At 39.2% G+C, this 18597-nt stretch overlaps 1 protein-coding gene across 1 annotated transcript in view; it reads right to left on the bottom strand.

Annotated features, from left to right (window-relative positions):
• Vit (vitrin) overlaps positions 1–18597 on the bottom strand; it is a 108333-nt gene that overhangs the window by 62940 nt on the left and 26796 nt on the right. Inside the window, exon 3 of the mRNA XM_077105187.1 lies at positions 9904–9969. Within this exon, the coding sequence (XP_076961302.1) occupies positions 9904–9969 (66 nt within the window). The remainder of the gene's footprint in view (positions 1–9903; positions 9970–18597) is intronic.

The raw sequence follows: 18597 nt of genomic DNA, 5'->3' as shown, positions 1-18597 counted from the left end.
TCGTCCTCACCTTCTCCTTTGGATGGTTCCTTGCGGGTTCCTGGCCTTCTTATAGTCACTATCATTTTCATGTCAGAGTTCACATGGAAGCATCTCAGTATGTGCCAAGGATTCCTTCCCAGAGGTCTTTGGAATCAGCCACCAGGAAAAGAGAAGAACCACTTGCAAACTAGAAAGCTGGAGCTGCAGGATTACCTTAGACACTGGTCCAGGTGTCAGCAGCATTGCTCTCTTAGTGTTCCTGGGCAGAGGTCACACCTCAGAACGGAGAAGAGGTACCATCTGAGCCACTATTTTAATATTGCACATGCTTCTGCTGTGGGTTGGGGCTCCTGCCAGGGCTAGTAACAATGATTAGGTGAAATGACACATAACAAGCCAGTTACGTAGCAGGCAAAATCAAACTGTATATTCTTCTTACTTTGCCATTCCTCTTTTCAATGATCCCAGCAATGTAAGCCAATTGCTTCTGGGGAAATGTTTTTCCTTATTAATTACAGAAAGCCTTTATAGGCTTGTCTCATTAATGATAATGAGGAAGAAATATTATAACATAGAAACACTTATGCACAAAAAGTTTTGATATTAAGCTTGATTTTGTTGGACGGTGATATTCAACCAGTGCAAAATCCCATTTTAAGAGAATTATGCAAAAATTGTTAGTTTAATGAAATAAAAATGACTATTAATTTGAAGATGAATGTGTCTTCCTTCTTGGTTCTGATATCCAGGGAACAGGTCATGCTTGAATAGGTCATGCTAATTCTTCCCTTATACTGACTTTCTTTCACAAAGCATTCTTTTCTATTTTTCTTAAACAGTTTCTGATCATGTGGAGTCTTTGCTCAAAAATTATCAATAGCTTCTGGTTGCCTTTAAGAAAATCTGAAAGTCCTTAAGATCTTTCTACAGTCCCTTCCACACAATTTCTGGGCTTGCCAATACTGTCCCTGCTACTTCCTAAATGCATGCTGTCTTTCAGACTTGGCTTCTCACCCCTGGAATGCTTTTTCTTTCACCTGCTTTTTCAAAATCCCAGTCCCAGTTATAGCTTCATGCATCTACTAGAATATAAACTCCACGAGGGTGGGGATTTTTGTCTGATGCGTTGTCCATCAATGAATATAATAGAATGCTGAATGTATGAATCAACAAAGCAAATCCATTAGAAAACCCTGTTCTTTTCATTTCTAAATCTGCTAGTTCCCTCTACCTTCACTTGGTCCAAGTCACTGACATTTCCTGTCTGGACTGTTAAGACAGCAGCCTCTGTCTTGGCTTCTTCCTTCCAAGCCTGCCATCCTTTGCCCCAATCCTTTCTCCATTGGACAGCCACTGGGGTGCCTTAAAAAATGGAATCAGATTATATCTTCCTTCTGCTCAAAACTCCTCATTGGCTACCTATTACTCTTAGCTTAATGTCCAAACTCCATAAGAGGATCTACAGCCTTACAGGATTTGGCCCCTGTACACCCCTCTACTTAATCTTCTGCTGTTGTCACATGGATGATGAGACTGTGCCGGTCAGAAAAGGCCTGAGAAAAAGAAGAACCAGGGCAAAACCTTGATGTAGAAATGGACTGAATGGTTTGAAGAACACTAAAAAACCCCTGTGTGCTGGAGCATAGTGAGTGAGAGGGGAGAGAGGTCCAGGGTGAGGTCTAGGAGGTTAATAGGTATCAAATTACATGGGAAGTAGACAAATGAATAGTCCCACCATCATCAATACATCAATTATTCAATTTTACCACTAGTCTTTTTGAAAGGACCCTCCCCCCTCTTTTGATATTTTTGGTACTAAGGATTGAACCCAGGGGTGACCTGCCACTGAGCTACCTCCCCAGCCCTTTTTATTCAGACAGTGTCTGGCTAATTGCCAAGACTGGCCTCAAACTTGCAATCCTCCTGTCTCAGCATCCCAAGTAACTGGGATTACAGGCTTTGCTGCTGTTCCCTGGAAGAAATTTCAAGTATACGGAGTTTCCAAGGACCTATGTGTGGCTAACTGTTCAGAGAGGAATAAAAAGAGTTTCCCTACGTAATGGTCTCATTGTATGGGAGAGGGCCGGGGGAACATGAGATGGGAAGGGAGATAAAGTGAGGGGGAAATGAGGTGCTGGGGAAGAGCTTGTGCTCCATAAGTTGGTTCCTTCTGTTGGCCCTCGAGGATCTATAGTAAACGGTCCAGAATATGACAAAATGTCAGGTGAAGGGGAAATTCTCATAGGAGCTGGTAAAGTAGTTGAGCCAGAGGACAAGAGGACCACGAGAACAGGACAGGAGGACTTAGGAGTGGCTAGGCAGAGAAAATCATGAGGACATCTATCATAAATTTTCCAGAAATTATGGGGGAGTTACAGACTTTAAAAAAGGGCCCAGAATTGACTTTACACAGGTTTGATCTGACATCTAAGAAGTCATGGAGGCCAAGCTCACATTGGGATGAAATCACTTTAAACTCTGAAATTACAGCTTTGGTCATTGGTGGGGCTAGATTCAAACCCTGATGTGTCTGAATCTAGTGCCATACCACACTCCTACTTCAGTTGAGCCTTTGCCAGGAAAATGTGCAAGGTTGTAGGTTAAAGAAATATTTCTCATGGTATAAAAAGATTTCAAGAAGAGTCTACAAATAACAATTGGGGAAAATATAGTACAAGCAATGGAAATTGTTTCACACAGACAAATCTAGTAAAGGGTACTTGTCTTGATAGATAACCCCAAGCTCAATCTTTAAGCACCTAAGAAAGTCTATAAAGTTTGGTTCATATGTATTTTTCAATCCATAATCCAAGGAAAGACTGTGATCACGGGATGATTGAATGACAGAATAATTTACCTGTGGCAACATAGGTAAGTTAGGCAGCTGTAGAAGTTTGTCTAAAAATAACCTAATCTCATCTTTCCCTTGATTTTTAACAAAACCCTAAAAGACATGTTGTATCCATTTTCCTGAGAGGCAAGTTGCCCTACCCAAGCTCAGGAGAAGCAGCAGAGCTAAGACTTGAACTCAGGTCTTCTTGCTGTAAATCCAAAGTTTTGCTAGCTCTACCTGCTCTCCTCTTTTATAACTGAAGAGGAAATCAATTACTGTTTGGTCTTATCTTATAGGGATATTCTGAACTCAAAGATTGTTGGCAATTACTAGTGGATGAATGCAGGTGTCTGGTAGATAGATGTGTGTGTGTGTGTGCGCGCGCGCACACATGTGTATCTGTGTACATGCAGGTATGCATCTGTATATTTGTCCCCAAAATACTTGTAAGGCAAACGTTTGAGTGAAATTTTCTTTGCATGGTTTTCCTGTTACTTCTGGGAATTGAACAAGGTAGAATTCGCTCAACTAAAAATCTGTAACATAGGGAGAGTCTGTTTTCTTTCTCACCCATACATCATGATTGCTAGGAAGTAGATATGTTTCCTTTTTCATTGTCTGAAAAAGGGCACACACAGCAATCTGTGTGGAGAACACACTGTTTTGACACTAGGAACCTAAGAAGCAAGCATACACTGAAGATTACTTACTAGTTGTTATACATGAACCTGCCCAAGCAGCCCCGTGCATGCTATGCCAAATCCTACAATCACAGAGCTGTATTTTTGTTCCTCAGCATCCAATGCACAAGCTAACCAAGTACCAGAACAATGACCTCTTCATGCTCCAGGCAGTAGGTCTGGGAATCATCCACCCTCTCAAGGCTGATTGCAAAAATCTTTCCATGCCGTTCAAGGTATTAAGGGTAACTTCTTGGAGAGAACTATATGAATTAAAGGTCGTACACTTCACCTCAAATTAAGCATATTTCAACAGTCTGTAATGTAATGGAAATATTTCAGAATGTAGCTCCATTGTCTCTGGAGAATATCTCCTTGTTCAGCTTTCTGTTTGTTGTCTCCATCATGTACATTTCCTGCTTGAAAAACAGGAGACCCTACCTTCTAACTATAGCAAAGAGAAACAACTTCTCAGATCATTCTTCCTGGTGGCTCCCATCTCACCTTCCAGTAGCTTTTCCCAAGACTCCCCTACCATGTCACTGTAAAACCCCACCATGCCTCCTCACTGTTTCCTGACCTCATCCTGCCCTTGTTCCCCGTGATATCTGGGATCAGTCCAGTCAGAAAGCTCTCCCATCTACCTCTACCTGTAGAATTCTACTCATTTTTCATGTTTTGTTTTGAATGTTCTTTCATGAAACCAACATGAATTCTCTTGCTATTTTTGTGTAGCATTTACCACACTTTTGCTTTATTTTACAGTGGTTTTGTTGTCCATTTGTCTGTCCATCCACCCAACAGTTACCTAATGAGCACTATGTATGTCTTCATGGTGGTTTTGGTCTTGGTCTTACTGGGAAGACTGACTATATGAAAATGTTCTTAGAATTAAATGTGGTTAGTACTTAAGTGGGAATGCCCACACACAGGAAGCAATTAATCTAGCCTTGTGTCTGTGTTGTGGATAGGGGTTGGGGCCAGGAAGGCTTTCTTTTGCATATATATTTTTTTGTGGGCTGGGGGGGGCACATATTTTTATTCTGTCTTATATGAGATTGGATGCTTAATGAAATTGAAGACTTTCTGGATGGGCAGCCGGTAACGTGTTGTGCAGTTAGTTGTCCTGGCTCCCACTTGTGTGAAGTCCTCTCCCCTAAAGCCTATTTGGACTGAGGCCATTGCTGCTGGGGCTCTTCTGGGGCTTCTTCTTGTGTGAAAAAAACTATGAATGAGGCCCCTCTCTGCAGACACGCTGCCAGGCAAACACTTTTCTGGACTCTTTGGAGGATGTAATTTATGTGGTAACATATGTATTTATTACAGTATGGGCTGAAAGGCTCATGATTGAAGAGCAGGTCTTTTTTTGAATGCATAACCTACACATAAATGGGATTAGTCCTTAAAAGTTATAACCCTTCTATCATTATCTGCAGCATTAAACAATCAAGAAAAAAGCCACCACATTTGGGTAATTCGATAGAAACTGCTCAAGTGGGTTTTGGCTAACTAAACCTGCCTCTAAGGTGTGACCCCGGCTATATCCGGAAAACCTTGAAAAAAAATCACTTCTAAAAGTAAGTGATAAACCTGTCATTAGTGCAATAGGTAAACTTTATCTTGAACTATCCAGCAGGTTAATTTATTAAGTCATTCACATGTTAATTCCGTTTTATTTTCCCCCTTTTACTATACTGAGAAGGTGGCCAGGCTTTCACATTCTCCTATCTTTGGAGCTCAAGGTCACCAAGCAGAGGGCAGAGTTGCCTAAAGATCACATTCTCTGTGCTTTGAGAATTAGACTTTCCAAATCTCCCTTGTTTGAGGGGAAATTGAGTTCTTTCAGCCCCGGGAGTGATGAAGAGAAAATAATGTTCCAAGACTAGGAAGGTGGGAGTGGGCGGGTAGGTTCCAGGACAGGAAATGTCCTCATTCCCTAGCAGCTGTCTTGGAGGAACTGCCTCAGAGTAGCACCCAGAATGATGCCTCGTGGGGTGGAGCCTGAGGTACAAAGTTTCCCCATCTCTGCCAAAGTCCTGTGGTCCAGAAAACAGGGGGGCTACCCACCTTCCAGGGATAACATGCACTTGGACACCATACCACTCCTGGAACTCTCTCAATCTTTTAGACTGCATAAACCTTCTAGGGGCTGGAGCACAGAGAAAGAAAGCTGCTGTAAATATGGAATTTGAATTCTACACCCTTTTCCCCTTGCACTTGGTGGTTTGGAATCAGACTTAATTTGATTTAGAAAATGAAGTAATGTAATAAGCCAAGTGTGGTAGAATCAAATTGTACCAGATACAACTATTCACATGAAAGCTAAGTGTTGGCTTGGAATGAATGATCACATATAAGCTTGGGGAGTTATCTGTGAGAATCTGTCCAATTGCTTTTTCCATCTTTGCTTTTTCCCTTTGACAAACCCCCATGCCAGAGTATTTTCAACATGTTCTCAAGTACTACCTTCTAGGTCCAAAGGGCCCCTGGTGGAGCTAAGCAATGTTCATGAAGGCCACTGGGGACTGTGCCCAGACCAAAGAAGTAGAAAGAAGGAAAAGTGATACGAGGCAAAAAGAAATGTAAATGACAGGAAAGAAGGGAGGAGAGAAAGAACAAATTATCTGAAGCAATTGTGACCCTATACACAGACAGAATAGATGCACTGGTACGGCAGATGTTCTCAAGCCATGTATTCAGGGTATTCTCCTTTTCCTATTTTGTCCATTTCTCTTCTACTTTACTTCTCATTTGGTCAGCTGTTGCTCATCCAACACTCTTAGAATCTTCATTCCTAAATCTACCTGGCTTGGGAGGGGACCACTGGAAAGCAGCAGAGGTAGAACCTCACCCAGACCTGAGTTTCTAGTCTGGCTTTGACAACTTTGGTATCATGTCTTGAGCACTGATCCTCAAGACTCTCAGACTGTGGGGAGTGATGATATAGATCAAGGTGTTTGATTGCCTTGTGGTTATGGTGCGCTGCTTGTGCTGGGAACCCCCTGTGCAAAGGTACAAGTTAAGATTGCCCAGTTGCTGTGGTAACGCTGACCCAAGGAAACTGCAAAGGTTCAGAGTTATCAATCTTCACCTTGAAGCTTCAGACACTAGCTCCCAGGGATAGAGGATTCTGAGCATAGCAAGATAACCATAATGTCTCCCTATAGTATCTGACTCTAGAGGTCAGGAGTGGATGTGACAAAGGGTCCCAGGTGATGCTGATGTTTCTGGTGCAGGAACCACATTTTTTAAAGAATGACTAGTCTTGTCTGTCAAAACGATTTGCTTAATGTCCTGCTTTTATAATTCCACTTTGTTTAAAAATCCTTTGGTGGTTACCTATAAGACAGATTCTGACGGGTCAACTGTAAGAATGATGTGGTCACGTTTCTTTGTTTAGTGACTAGGAGGAAGGCCCTAGGTCCCCACCCTCTCCGCTTAGGGTACCTTCTTGAAGAAATTGTAGGTTAATAAAACCTTTTGATTTTATAAAGCAAAGTCTCTTTGGATCCTTGGATCCATAAACACTTTCCTCTGGAATGAGCTTGGGGGTCTCTAGGTGCACAGGAGGCAGGCCTAGGGTGCACAGTTTGTTTCCTAAGGAGACAAGAGAAGTTGTAATTGTTCTGCATTCCACTGTACTACAAACATTTGTGTTTACACTTTGTAGATACTTTCATGCCACCTGTATATGCATGTAAATCTCTAATGTTTCTTCACTGGCCAACTACATTCCCTGTCTTCTGCCCTCATACACTGGCACAAAGGTTTCTTGGTTGTTGTCGGCAGGATTGTTCATTTTATGAACCACCTTACTCTCCTCTGAGAACCACACTGCTCTCAGAGAAGTGGATCCCCGCCTGTCTAGGCTCATACAAATAGATTCTGTGTCCCAGGATTTTGGGGTAGGGAAATGGGGGTGGGAAGGAGATACAGATATGCGGAGAGAAGCAGGGGTGTTAGGTCTTGTGGACCCTCCATCTGGGGAGCAGTTCCAGGGAGTTCCAGCTGCACTTCCCTCCTTGGGTTCTGCAAGCTACCCTACTTCCTGTCCAAATCCCCTTTTCTACTTAAGCAAATTGAGCTTGGATTTCTGCTAATTGCAACCAAAATAACCTGCACTGAGATACTCCCCACTGACTCATGATGAAGTCCAGATTCCTAAACACAGTAGTATAGTCCTTCACCATCTCGTGCCTGCTTACTCGCCACCTTTTCCTCAACACCTTCAATTTCTACTCCGTGTTTCAACCAAACCAAAATGCGTTTTAGTTTTTTCTACTTTTCAGACCTTGGATACCGTGTGTTTTCTCAGTTTGTAATGCCTCTGCCTATTTGGCTTTATCAGTGTTGATGTGTCATTTCCTCCAGGAAATGCTCCCAGATGCACAGTTTCTTCTCCATATTCTCCCTGTTGTCCTAGCACATACATATGAAATAATAATTACCCGTTGGCTTGTCTTTCTTCCTCCCTAGATTGTGAGCTCTGTGAGGGTAAGGGGTGAGTCTCAATCACTGTTGTATCTGAGTGTCCAACTCCATGTCGCATACTCGGTGGCACCTAGTAAATACTTGTTGAATGAAGGAATCCTGTGCCTTCTTTATCATCAGTCACCTGCCCCAGCTATAGACCAAATTGAATGGGAAAGATGAAAATCACTTTGGCCTGAAGCTATAGATTATGATTTGGAAACACTCCTGAGGTCAAGAATCAGCTATCTCCATGGTTTGGGAATATTCTATTACCTTCATTGGATCTTTTTCCCTCCTTATTTAATGATTGTGCCAGAGTTTCTAATTAGAGAAAAGACCTCAGGCATTTATTGATTCAAATGTGCTGCATCACTAGGGAGATTTTGAGAATAAAACTAGAATTTAACATATCAGAAATTCAATCCATCTGAGATCTCTCAAAGAGGTTTGCCCTTGGGTCATTTATCAGAGACTTTCATAGTCACTGCAAACTGTTGTCATGGTAATCATGGAACCTTTCATGATTTTCCTACTCTAATGAAGATACTGGAAAGAGCCCAAAGGAATTCATACTTGGGTGTGCATTTGTCTCCATATTAACCCAATCATTGTTTTGAACACACATCTGCCCCAGGGCCTTTCCTTTTGGCTCTTGGTCCTAACAGGAATAAATAAACAACTGATTCCTTTTTAGTATTTCAGCCTAGGAGGCTGCCCTTTTGGTCTCATTTCAACAGGAAATCCCACATAGAGGGTTTAAAGGAGAAGAAGAAAAAAAGGGTGGTGTGTGAAGCAAAGATGGTTCTTTCTTTTCAAATGACTAACGTTGCTGATTTCAAAGCACTCGAATTTAATGTCTCTAAAGAAAGTTTCGGTTGTGAGAGCATAGAACCTTGACAATATCTAAAACCTTTATTTTATGGCCCTTTATAAACACACCTTAACTCAAGCCTCCATTGAGCCCACAAATTTGGATCCAGATATCCCAGTGTGCTCACAATATATGAGTGTGAGATTTTCCATCTGTGTCCCATCCTGCTCATTATTTCTCAATATCCATTCTTACTTTTTTTCCCTGCTGGTACTAAAAGTCCTTACTTTTAGGGAAACATGTGGATGTTTGAAATCAAGGCGTTTCCCTCTCTCCCTTACTGCTGGCCAAGGATAAGTGTCATAGATTCAACTTTCTGGACATCTCTTTAGAAGGAGTTATTCTCTTCCTCATGTCTTACTAAGTGGAGAAGTGGATGGAGAGGAGACGGACATCTTGGGTAATGAACTGGAATCCATGTTGAGAAGGGTCCCTGGAGATTGTGGAACTTCCGTAAAAGCACAGTTTATGTTTATAGGAAACAGAAAGAAACTAAAGAAATGTCAGTCTTATGTATGTGCCAATGGTTTTGGACTTTCTGCCATCTAATCTTAATTGATACATCACCGAAAAGTGAATTTATTTTTCCTCCTTCCACTGACTGAGTGTGAGATCCTTTGGGCTTTTCTGTGAGATTTACCTTTTGATCACAGGGCATGCTTGAGGGTGGGCAGATTTACTGGACTTTTTTTGCACTAGCAGGACTGAATTTTCTGGTATGGGGAATTGAAACAGAGGTCGATGGCAGGGAAATACCTAGTCCAGCTTCACCATAGAACCATGGTGTTGCCTGGTGCGCATTTTAAAATTTTATGGTCAGTGAAACTACATTCCTGTTACTTTAAAATAAGGTCTCATGTCAAATGCCCTTTGGAACAGGGTACATGATGAATAAGACTCATCATTGTTCAGTCTGAATGCAAAGCAACCTGAGATGGAGAGCAAAAGCCAAACAGAACCAAAACAAAAATCACCTTCCACATTCTCTAAAGCAAGTGTAACAACCCTCCACATGCGAGACAGATAGATGCCTCATACCAGTGAGGAATGATGATTTTACTTACTGAACTTGGGCCTTTTAATCTTCTTAGTCATTTCTTTATTGGAATGTATTCCAGTCACCAGCAAAACTATGTGAAGAAAATAAAAATGTTTCAAAATCTAATTAATATTATTTCACCTGAATGTTTATTCTCTTTTGGTTCTTACATTTGCTTGGATAATGCACAAAGCATTCTCATTGATGGAACTATTTCCCCATATATTAAGATTGGGGAAATGAGATACATAGTTTGTGTACTTTTCTTAGCCCCTGCTGAAAAGGTCTTTTCAAAAAATGCCTCCTGGATACTTGTCCTGTGTTTTGATGCCTTTAAATTTCACTATCCCAGTTCTACAGTCTCCATTTTCAAAGGAGGGAATGTGGGTGTGGAGAAGTCTCCTAATTTGCCTGGTCCCAGGAATAAAGGATAGGGGTAGAAGCACTTGTACCCTTCTTGTTATCTTTTGCTCTGTTCCACAGCGGATTTCCAAATGACCAGTTTCCAGACTACACATGCAGTGTGCATGTATGTGTTTGTGTGTCCACACAAATGTGTGTTTGTATGTGTGTGTGCCTGTAAGTAACTGAGGTAAGGTTGAATGGAGGAGAGATGTAAGAAGCCTCAGGAGACAGGCTGTCTGGGAAAGAAAAAAGAGGAGAAAGAGGTTGGGAGAAGAGGGGAGACTAGACACAAAGTCTGAGAAGTCACCTGATGGCCCCCTGGTCATCTGCTCTAGAAGCCCTGGTTCTGTGAATTCCTGAAATATAGGAGAGAGCTCAGATAGCACTGGGGCCCTGATCTCCTTCAGGAAGTACAGCAATAGGTGAAGTAGGGGGGAATTCTTCAACTTTTTAACTTTAAGGTCAGATTCCTGGTTTCTTTTCAAGCATATAAGATGAACTTGTGCCTTGTAGTTTTAAAAATAATGTTGACTGCTTTTATTCTTATTACAAAAATAATATACACTCCTTGCAGAAAAATGTAAAAGGCACAAAAACTAGTATAGAACTCCAAAGTATGTATTTTCAGACTTTCTCTCCCCTCATATCTATATCTATATCTATATATTCATAAGGATACTTTCTAATATACATTTGATCATACTCATACTATTTTTAATATTTATAACTTATTTCAACTTCAGGATATTTATCCACATTTTTTCTTGTCATTAAATTTTCTTCCCACAGTAATTTTAACTGCTTGCAAAGTATTGCACTATATGGATGTAGCATCATTTAGCCAATTTTCATTTAATAAAAGTAACTTTAGTTTTGCACAGATTTATTATTATTTCCTTAATATTAATTTCCAAGTAGAATTTCCTATGTGAGATTCATGCTCACCTAAAATTTTGATACGTATTGCAGCCATTTCTCATGGCAATTTTGTATTCACAGTGTGTGAACATGCTCATTTTGTCATTGCTGCACCGATTCTAACTGTAGACAGAAAGCATCGCTGTTCCAGAATGCTGGTCAGTTCTCTTCTCTTTCTTTCTCTCTTGGCATTCCTCCACCTCACCACCCAGGATGGCTCTGCTTTAACTTACCTCCGTTTTAGCTACATTTCAGAGAAACTCACTTTCTGAGTTGGGACTCTTTCAAGTTGGAACTCAAGATGAATGTGGGAAAATAGAAGAATCAAAATAGGCACTTGACTTCCTAGCCTGTAAGTTGCTTTTTAACAGAACACTGATGCTCAATTTTGGCATAAAGGGACATAAGGGATCTCAAATTGGCAGCCAGTTTTGAAGGAAAAGATGGTAATGTCACCAAGTGTTTAAGAAAAAACTTGCGCTTAGATTTTAATTATCTAGCTGCTATAGAATGAAAGTTTGTGTCCTTCAAAATTCATATGTTGACATCCTAAATCCCACAGGGATGGCGTTAGACAGTGGAGTCTTTGGAAGGTGACTGGGTCATGAAGATGGAGGTGTTATGAATGGAATGAGTGTTCTCATAAAAAAGGTTCTAGGGCTGGGGATGCATCTCAGGGATAGAGCACTTGCCTAGCATGCACAAGGGCCTGGTTTCAATCTCCAGCACCACAAAAAAAAAAAAAAAAAAAAAAAAAAAGAACAAAACAACAAATCCAAGGAGGCTCCAGGACAATTTCTTGTCTCTTCTATCACGTAAGAAACATGATGAGAATGTGTCTGTCCATGCCAGGAAACTGGCCTTCACCAAACACTGAATCTGCTAGTGCCTTAACTTGGCTTTCTCAACCTGCAGAATTTTGAGAAGGAAATTTCTGTTTTCATAAGCCACTCAATCGATGACAGTTCGTTACAGCAACCTGAACAGACTAAGACACTAGCTAATCTGTGTAAATGATGCAGCCACCAAATGATCCCGTTTTGTCTATGAGCTCTAGTTGTATTGTGGACAGTTGATGTACCATGTGCTACAAGAACAGTACCATGAAAGAGAACTGAGTGGGCATCAGAAGTCTAGCCAAGAAGGAGGAAGGCGGACGTTTTTTAGGTGTTATTTACTTCTGCGGTTTGGTTGGGTGTGAATGTCCTTTTTATAGTAGTTTCTGCACCGTTTAATTCTGTATAAAGACCATATTTTTATTTTATGTGCAAAAATAAATATCTAGAATATTTTTTAAACAAGCACCAAATAAATATATAAAAAAAATTAAGCAAGTGAAATAATAAATTTGAATATAAGTTCTCAGAGAAAACCAAATACTGTCCTTCTGGGCCTTGTGGCTTTGACAAGTGGTTTATAATCTCTGGTATCACTAGAACGATAATATTTCAGCAAGACCACCCCATCATTTGTTTGGTCACCCAGACCCTCCGGGCATGCATGGCTGGTTAAGTTTAACAGTAGTGGCTAATAAAGTCACAATTGTCATTGGTACACACGGGCTGTCCCCTCAGTTTATGTGCTTGTTAATTAAAGCTCCCCAGAAACCACTCCTCCAAGAGAGGGCTGGTCAATAAGGCCTGCAAATGTGCTTGTGCTTTGGAGCAAATCTTCATTTATCATCAGCAAGACTTCTCTTGCTACACTGGATATAGTGAATTGCATGTTGAACTTGGGTGAGAGAAACATCCGTCTTGTATTTGTTTTCCTAGGAAGCCTGGCAGAGCCCCAAGACGGATGGTGCCCACTTCCATGAGCGTGGTGGCAGATGGTTCTGCAAGTCAGCCCCGTTTGTAAGAGTAGTTAATTATCTGGCCATTTGTGTCTACAAACCTTGTGGAAATTAATTCCAGAATCCAAAGTTCCAAGGCAAACATGATTTACCAGCTCTGCACCAATGCTTCTCCATTTTTTAAAATCTCGTGTTCCAGTTTTAAATAACCTAAAAAATTCTCAGTTTTCTTTAGTAATGCTTAAAATTTCAAGGAAATTAAATATTAATAGTACTTTTTGTAATAAAGATTTTCTACTACTCCCCCCATCTCTCTTTTGTATAGTAAGGACGGTTATATTAGGTGCAACTGTTTTTAAATCAATGTAAAAAAATGATCACATAATTTGTAAGTGGAGAAATACAAATGAATAAACTTGAAACAATGTTCAATCTCATTAATGATAAAAAATGCAAGCTGAAACAAAATGTCTTAGGGAATGTTTTCCTGTATCATATCAGTAAATATGGAACACAAGATTAAACTTAATCTTGGCAGGGATTTGGGGTTAGTGAATTTTGTGTGCTGTTCATGAAATCTAAGCAGGTGGAGCCATTCTGGAAAGCAATTTGATAAAAGGTTTCAAGAGTCTTAATTTTCATATTCTTTAACTGAGAAAATAACCCTCCTAGGAATATATCCCAAGTTACAATCATTGATATAGACAAAGATTTATGTAAAAAGTACTCATTATAGCATTTCTAATGGCAATCTGGAAATAATGAAATGTTGGAAATGCCCCAACAACAGGGAAATCCTAAGCATTTATTACAAATGATGTGTAGAAGAACATTAAATTATCTGTGAAGTGTTCCACTCTAATCTTAAGAATAATTCTGACAAAGTTAAAATATATGCAGAGAAGTAACTGGAACAAGTATACCAAAATGTTAACAATGGTGGGATTAGGGTTTCTATTTTTATATTTTCTTCTTATATTATATTCTTTACAAATTAAATATATAGTTTATATAGAACATTTCTTTTATCATTAAAAACAGGCAACATTGTTAAATTATGTTTATATTTGCTTATATTGAAATTATATAGGCTTAAAATAATGAAAAGTGCTTTCTAAAGTTATTGGTATGATTAATCTGTGCTTATTATTTTTAGTTTTCCTGTCAGTAATAAATTATAATCCACTTTCAAGGAAAGACATGAAGTGCCAGAACATCTAACCAATAATCAAATAGATAAGTACTTACTGAATACTTAAGTACATAGACTTTTACAGAAATGTCTCCTTCTAGCCCAGAAACTTCTTATTGGATATTTTTTAAACTCCTCAATATACTAATACAGGTAGTGTCCACAATGTTTTCTTGAAAACTGATTTGTAAAGCAGATCTTTTTAAAACAGTTAAAAGCTTCCCTAATACCTTAATTTGGGATTATGTACTTATTGGAACATTTAGTATCAAATAAATCAAAACAAAGATATGACAGTTTATTTTCTATACCCACATAAAACATAAATTTATCCAGAATATTAAACCCAGGAGAAGCTTTAGAGATCATCTCTTTATTTTATGGAAAGTAAACTAAAGTCAAGGTTAACACTTTCCCTAAATCTGTAGTTATCTGGGGCCAGAAGTTGTAACTAGAACTCAAGTTTGCTAACAACAGCCTTAGTCTCTATTCCACTTGCTCCTGGTAAGCTTACACATTGATTTTACATGGGACTTCAAAGACAATGAATAGCGAACAGTCTAAAATTTCTGTGGTGCATTTAAAGACATGTAAAACAAACATGCTTATAACTGTTGTTAATTTAACAATTTGGGGAGGGGGATCATTGGATGGCTCTGATACCTTGAAAATCTAGCATGGCTAAGAGCAATCATTTGTGGAGCAAAACTTATTTTGTACCTACGATATGTGTGGAGCACTGGAGATACTACAGTGAGACACAGCTCCTGTCCTCAATGGGTTTACAGTGTTTGGAGGGTCAGGCTAATAACAAGGCAAATACAGCGTAGCTGTGATGAGAACATAGAGGTCGAGGAAGCGCCTAGGAAGATGGCCCCACATAATGGGGCCGAGGGAATCTTCTTGGAGGACCAGAGTCTTGTGAGGATGTGGGGATGTAGGAGTGGAGGAGAAGCATTCCTGAAAAGGGAACAGCGTGTTCAAAGGCCTATAAGATGAGAATGATGCAGCCCCAGGGAGATTAGGAGTTCAGTGCCAGGGAGGGGTTAGTGAGAGACGAGAGCAGGGGATGGACAGTAAGAGCCAGAAACCTGGACTGCATCCTAAAGACCAAGGCAAAACTCTCAGGAGTTTAAGTCAAGAGAGTGGTGATCAGACATGACTTTAGGGAGAGGAGCACACCTATCCTGGAGAATGAGATGGAGGTGTGAGGATCAGGGTCAGAGAAGCAGTCATAGTACCTACCAGAGGTGGAAGTCATGAGGGACTCAAGGAAACGGCCCTGACCAGTGGGCTGAGGAGGGAGTTGCCCAGGATGCAGACCTTGGAGGACTTAGAGAAATCTGTGAGCAGGAGTTGCCTTTTTTTTTTTTTTTTTTTTATCAATGGAGTTATTTATCATTTCCTCCCCAGCTTTATTAAGGTGTAATTGACAAAAAGTTGTGGTATACTGCCTGATGTTTTGACACACATATATCTTGTGACATGATTAAAGCAAGCTGATTAACCTCTCCATCACTTCACATACATACTTTTGTGTGTGTGGTGAGAACATTTCAGATCTGCTTTCTTAGCTAACTTCAAGTCGACAATACAGTATTATACACTCTGGTCACCATGATGTACCTTAGACTCCTTAATGTTTTGGCCTCATAATTTACAAACACTTCGCCATTTCTCCATTCTCCTGGGCCCTGACAACTAGCGTTCTACTCTTTTTCTATGAGTTTGATTTTTTTAGATTCTGTATGTGAGATCATATGGTACTTGTCTTTCTGTGTCTGACTTATTTCACTTAGTATAATGTCTCCAATTTCATTCATGTCACAAATCAGACACAGGCTGTAGGAAGATTAAATAGGGTGATCAGGAGGCAGTATTTCCTTATTTTTTAAGGCTGAATAATATTCCATTTTATATGTACATAACATTTTATTTATATATTCATCCATCAATGGACTGTTGATTCCATATCTTGGCTATCATGAATAATGATGCAGTGATAAAGAAGTGCAGATATACTTTCAACACATAGATTTTGCTTCTTTCGGATGTATATTCAGAAGTAGGATTGTTGGGTTTTATAGTAGTTCTATCTTTAATTTAATTGGATATTAAACTCTTTTTCATTTATCTGTTGACCATTCATATATCTTCTTTTGAGAAATGTCTATTCAGGGCCTTTGCCTACTTTTAAAATTAGGTTGTTTTCTGCTAAATTGTATGAGAGTGTGAAATCCTTCATATTTGGGATAATAAACCTTTCTCAGGTGTATGTTTTAAAAATATTTTCTCCTATTCCACAGGTCGTCTTTACCCTCTGTTGACTGTTTCCTTTGTTATGCAGAAACTTTTTTAGTTTATGTGATCCCATATGTTAGTTTTACTTTTATTGCCTTTTCTTTTAGGGTCATGTTAAAAAAATCACTGTACAGAAATATCTAAAAGATTTTTTACTTTGCTTTTAGTAGTTTTATAGTTTTAGGCCTTATATTTAAGTCTTTAGTCAGTTTTGATTTTTTTTTAATATGACATCAAGAAGGAAATTAAAAAATTCTTAGAGATAAATTAATATGAGAATCTAATTTCATTCTTTTGAGTGTCTTATTTTCCTAACACTGTTTATTCAAGGGAAATTCTTTTCCTAGTGTGTTCTTGGCATCCTTGTTAAAAATCAATTGAATAGAAATGCATAAATTTATTTCTGGGCTGTCTATTCTGTTCCACTGGTTTAGATGTCTTTTTTTTTTTTTTTTTAATTGCCAGTACCATGCTGTTTTAATTTGTATAGATTTAAAGTGTATTTTGAAATCAGGCATTGTGATGCCTTCAGTTTTGTTCTTTTTGTTCAGAATTGCTTTGTTTATTTGAGATCTTTTGTGGTTTCAACAAGTTTGAGGATTTTTTTCTATTCCTGGGAAAAATACCATTGGAATTTTTATAGAGATTTTTATCAAATCTGTAGATTACTTAGGATAATATGGACATTTTAACAACATTGAGTCTTCTAATCCATGAACATGGGTTATCTTTCTATTAATTTGTGTCCTTTTCATTTTTTTCATTAACGTTGTGCAGTTTTTGATGTACAGATCTTTTACTTTCAGAGTTAAATTTATTCTGAAGATTATTTTTTTGCTTGATGATATTGTAAATGAATTTTTTTTTAAAGATACATTATTGTTTGTATTTAGAGGCACTACTTATTTTTGTGTGTGTGTTGATTCTGTATCGTGTAACTTTGCTGAATTAGTTCTAATAGCTTTTGGTTTGGTCTTCAAGATTTCCTTTATATGTTGTTATGTTATATGTACACAGAGACAATTTGGCGTTTCCCTTTCCAAATTGGATAATAACTTTTATTTTTATTTCTTGTTCAATTATTCTGGAAAAGACTTAGTACTATGTTGAATGGAAGTGGTAAGAGTGGGGCATCTTGTCCTATTCTTGATTTTAGAGGGGAAGTTTTGGGCTTTTACTTTCTAATATGCTGTTGACTGTGGGTTTTTCACACATGCCTTATTGTGTTGAAGTACAGGAGTCTCCTTTTCCTACATTGATTTCCTGCTATATGAATGAGCACTCCTATATGAATGAGATTTGCAGAAGTATAGTCTGTTGAGAGCCACAGCTGAAGGGGCCCCAGCAAACTTTCAGACTGCCAGCTGATGATTGGCTCACAGCAGCCCCAGCAACATCTAGCTGATTGGCTCCTCTGCGGTGATGCTCATTGGGCTGTTTCCCTGCCCTTTCAGACCACGGAGCTGCTCATTGGGGGACTTTTTTTGGCTCCACCCACGCGACCCAGCCAATCGGCCTCAAGAGCAGGAGGATTGTGGGAGGTGGAGAGGCTGGTGGTTGGGAGAGAGGCTTGTGGGAAGCCGGTGGTGGCAGTTGGGCTCTGAGGGTTTTTCCTGAGGAGCGGTTTTGTTTGCCGTATGTGGTTCTAAAAATAAAGTTAGTTTCTTTTGACAAGTGGCTCCTGAATTGTGCCCAGCCAGACTGCGGCATTCATGATAGGTGTTTTTCTTGTCATTTTTGGAAAAATTACAGGATGCAATGACCAAAAAGACAATAAAGGATTAGATGGTAAGTGGTTATCAAATGAAACATGAGACTTGCACATGATTATTGCCCAAGTATTTAACTCATTAGCTAACTCATCAATTTGATTCATAGTATATGGAGTAATAATTTTATTGGGAGAAATTCCAAACACTCCCTTTGCTGCTTTTATTCCTTTGAGTATTAATTGTCCTACAGCCTCAGGATACCTAGTAAGAATAGTGTTAGGAGAATAAGATAAATGTATCCATAATAATGGAACTTCTTGCCAAAATACTGCTGTAGGAATATTTTTTGTTGGTAGTACAATAAATAATAAAGGCAAACATATCAATTCTATCCAAATG

This window comes from Callospermophilus lateralis, chromosome 14, assembly GCF_048772815.1.
Source record: "Callospermophilus lateralis isolate mCalLat2 chromosome 14, mCalLat2.hap1, whole genome shotgun sequence".
Classification (NCBI taxonomy): domain Eukaryota; kingdom Metazoa; phylum Chordata; class Mammalia; order Rodentia; family Sciuridae; genus Callospermophilus; species Callospermophilus lateralis.
The sequence above is the reverse complement of the archived record's forward strand: the minus strand, read 5'-3'. Positions and strand labels throughout refer to the sequence as shown.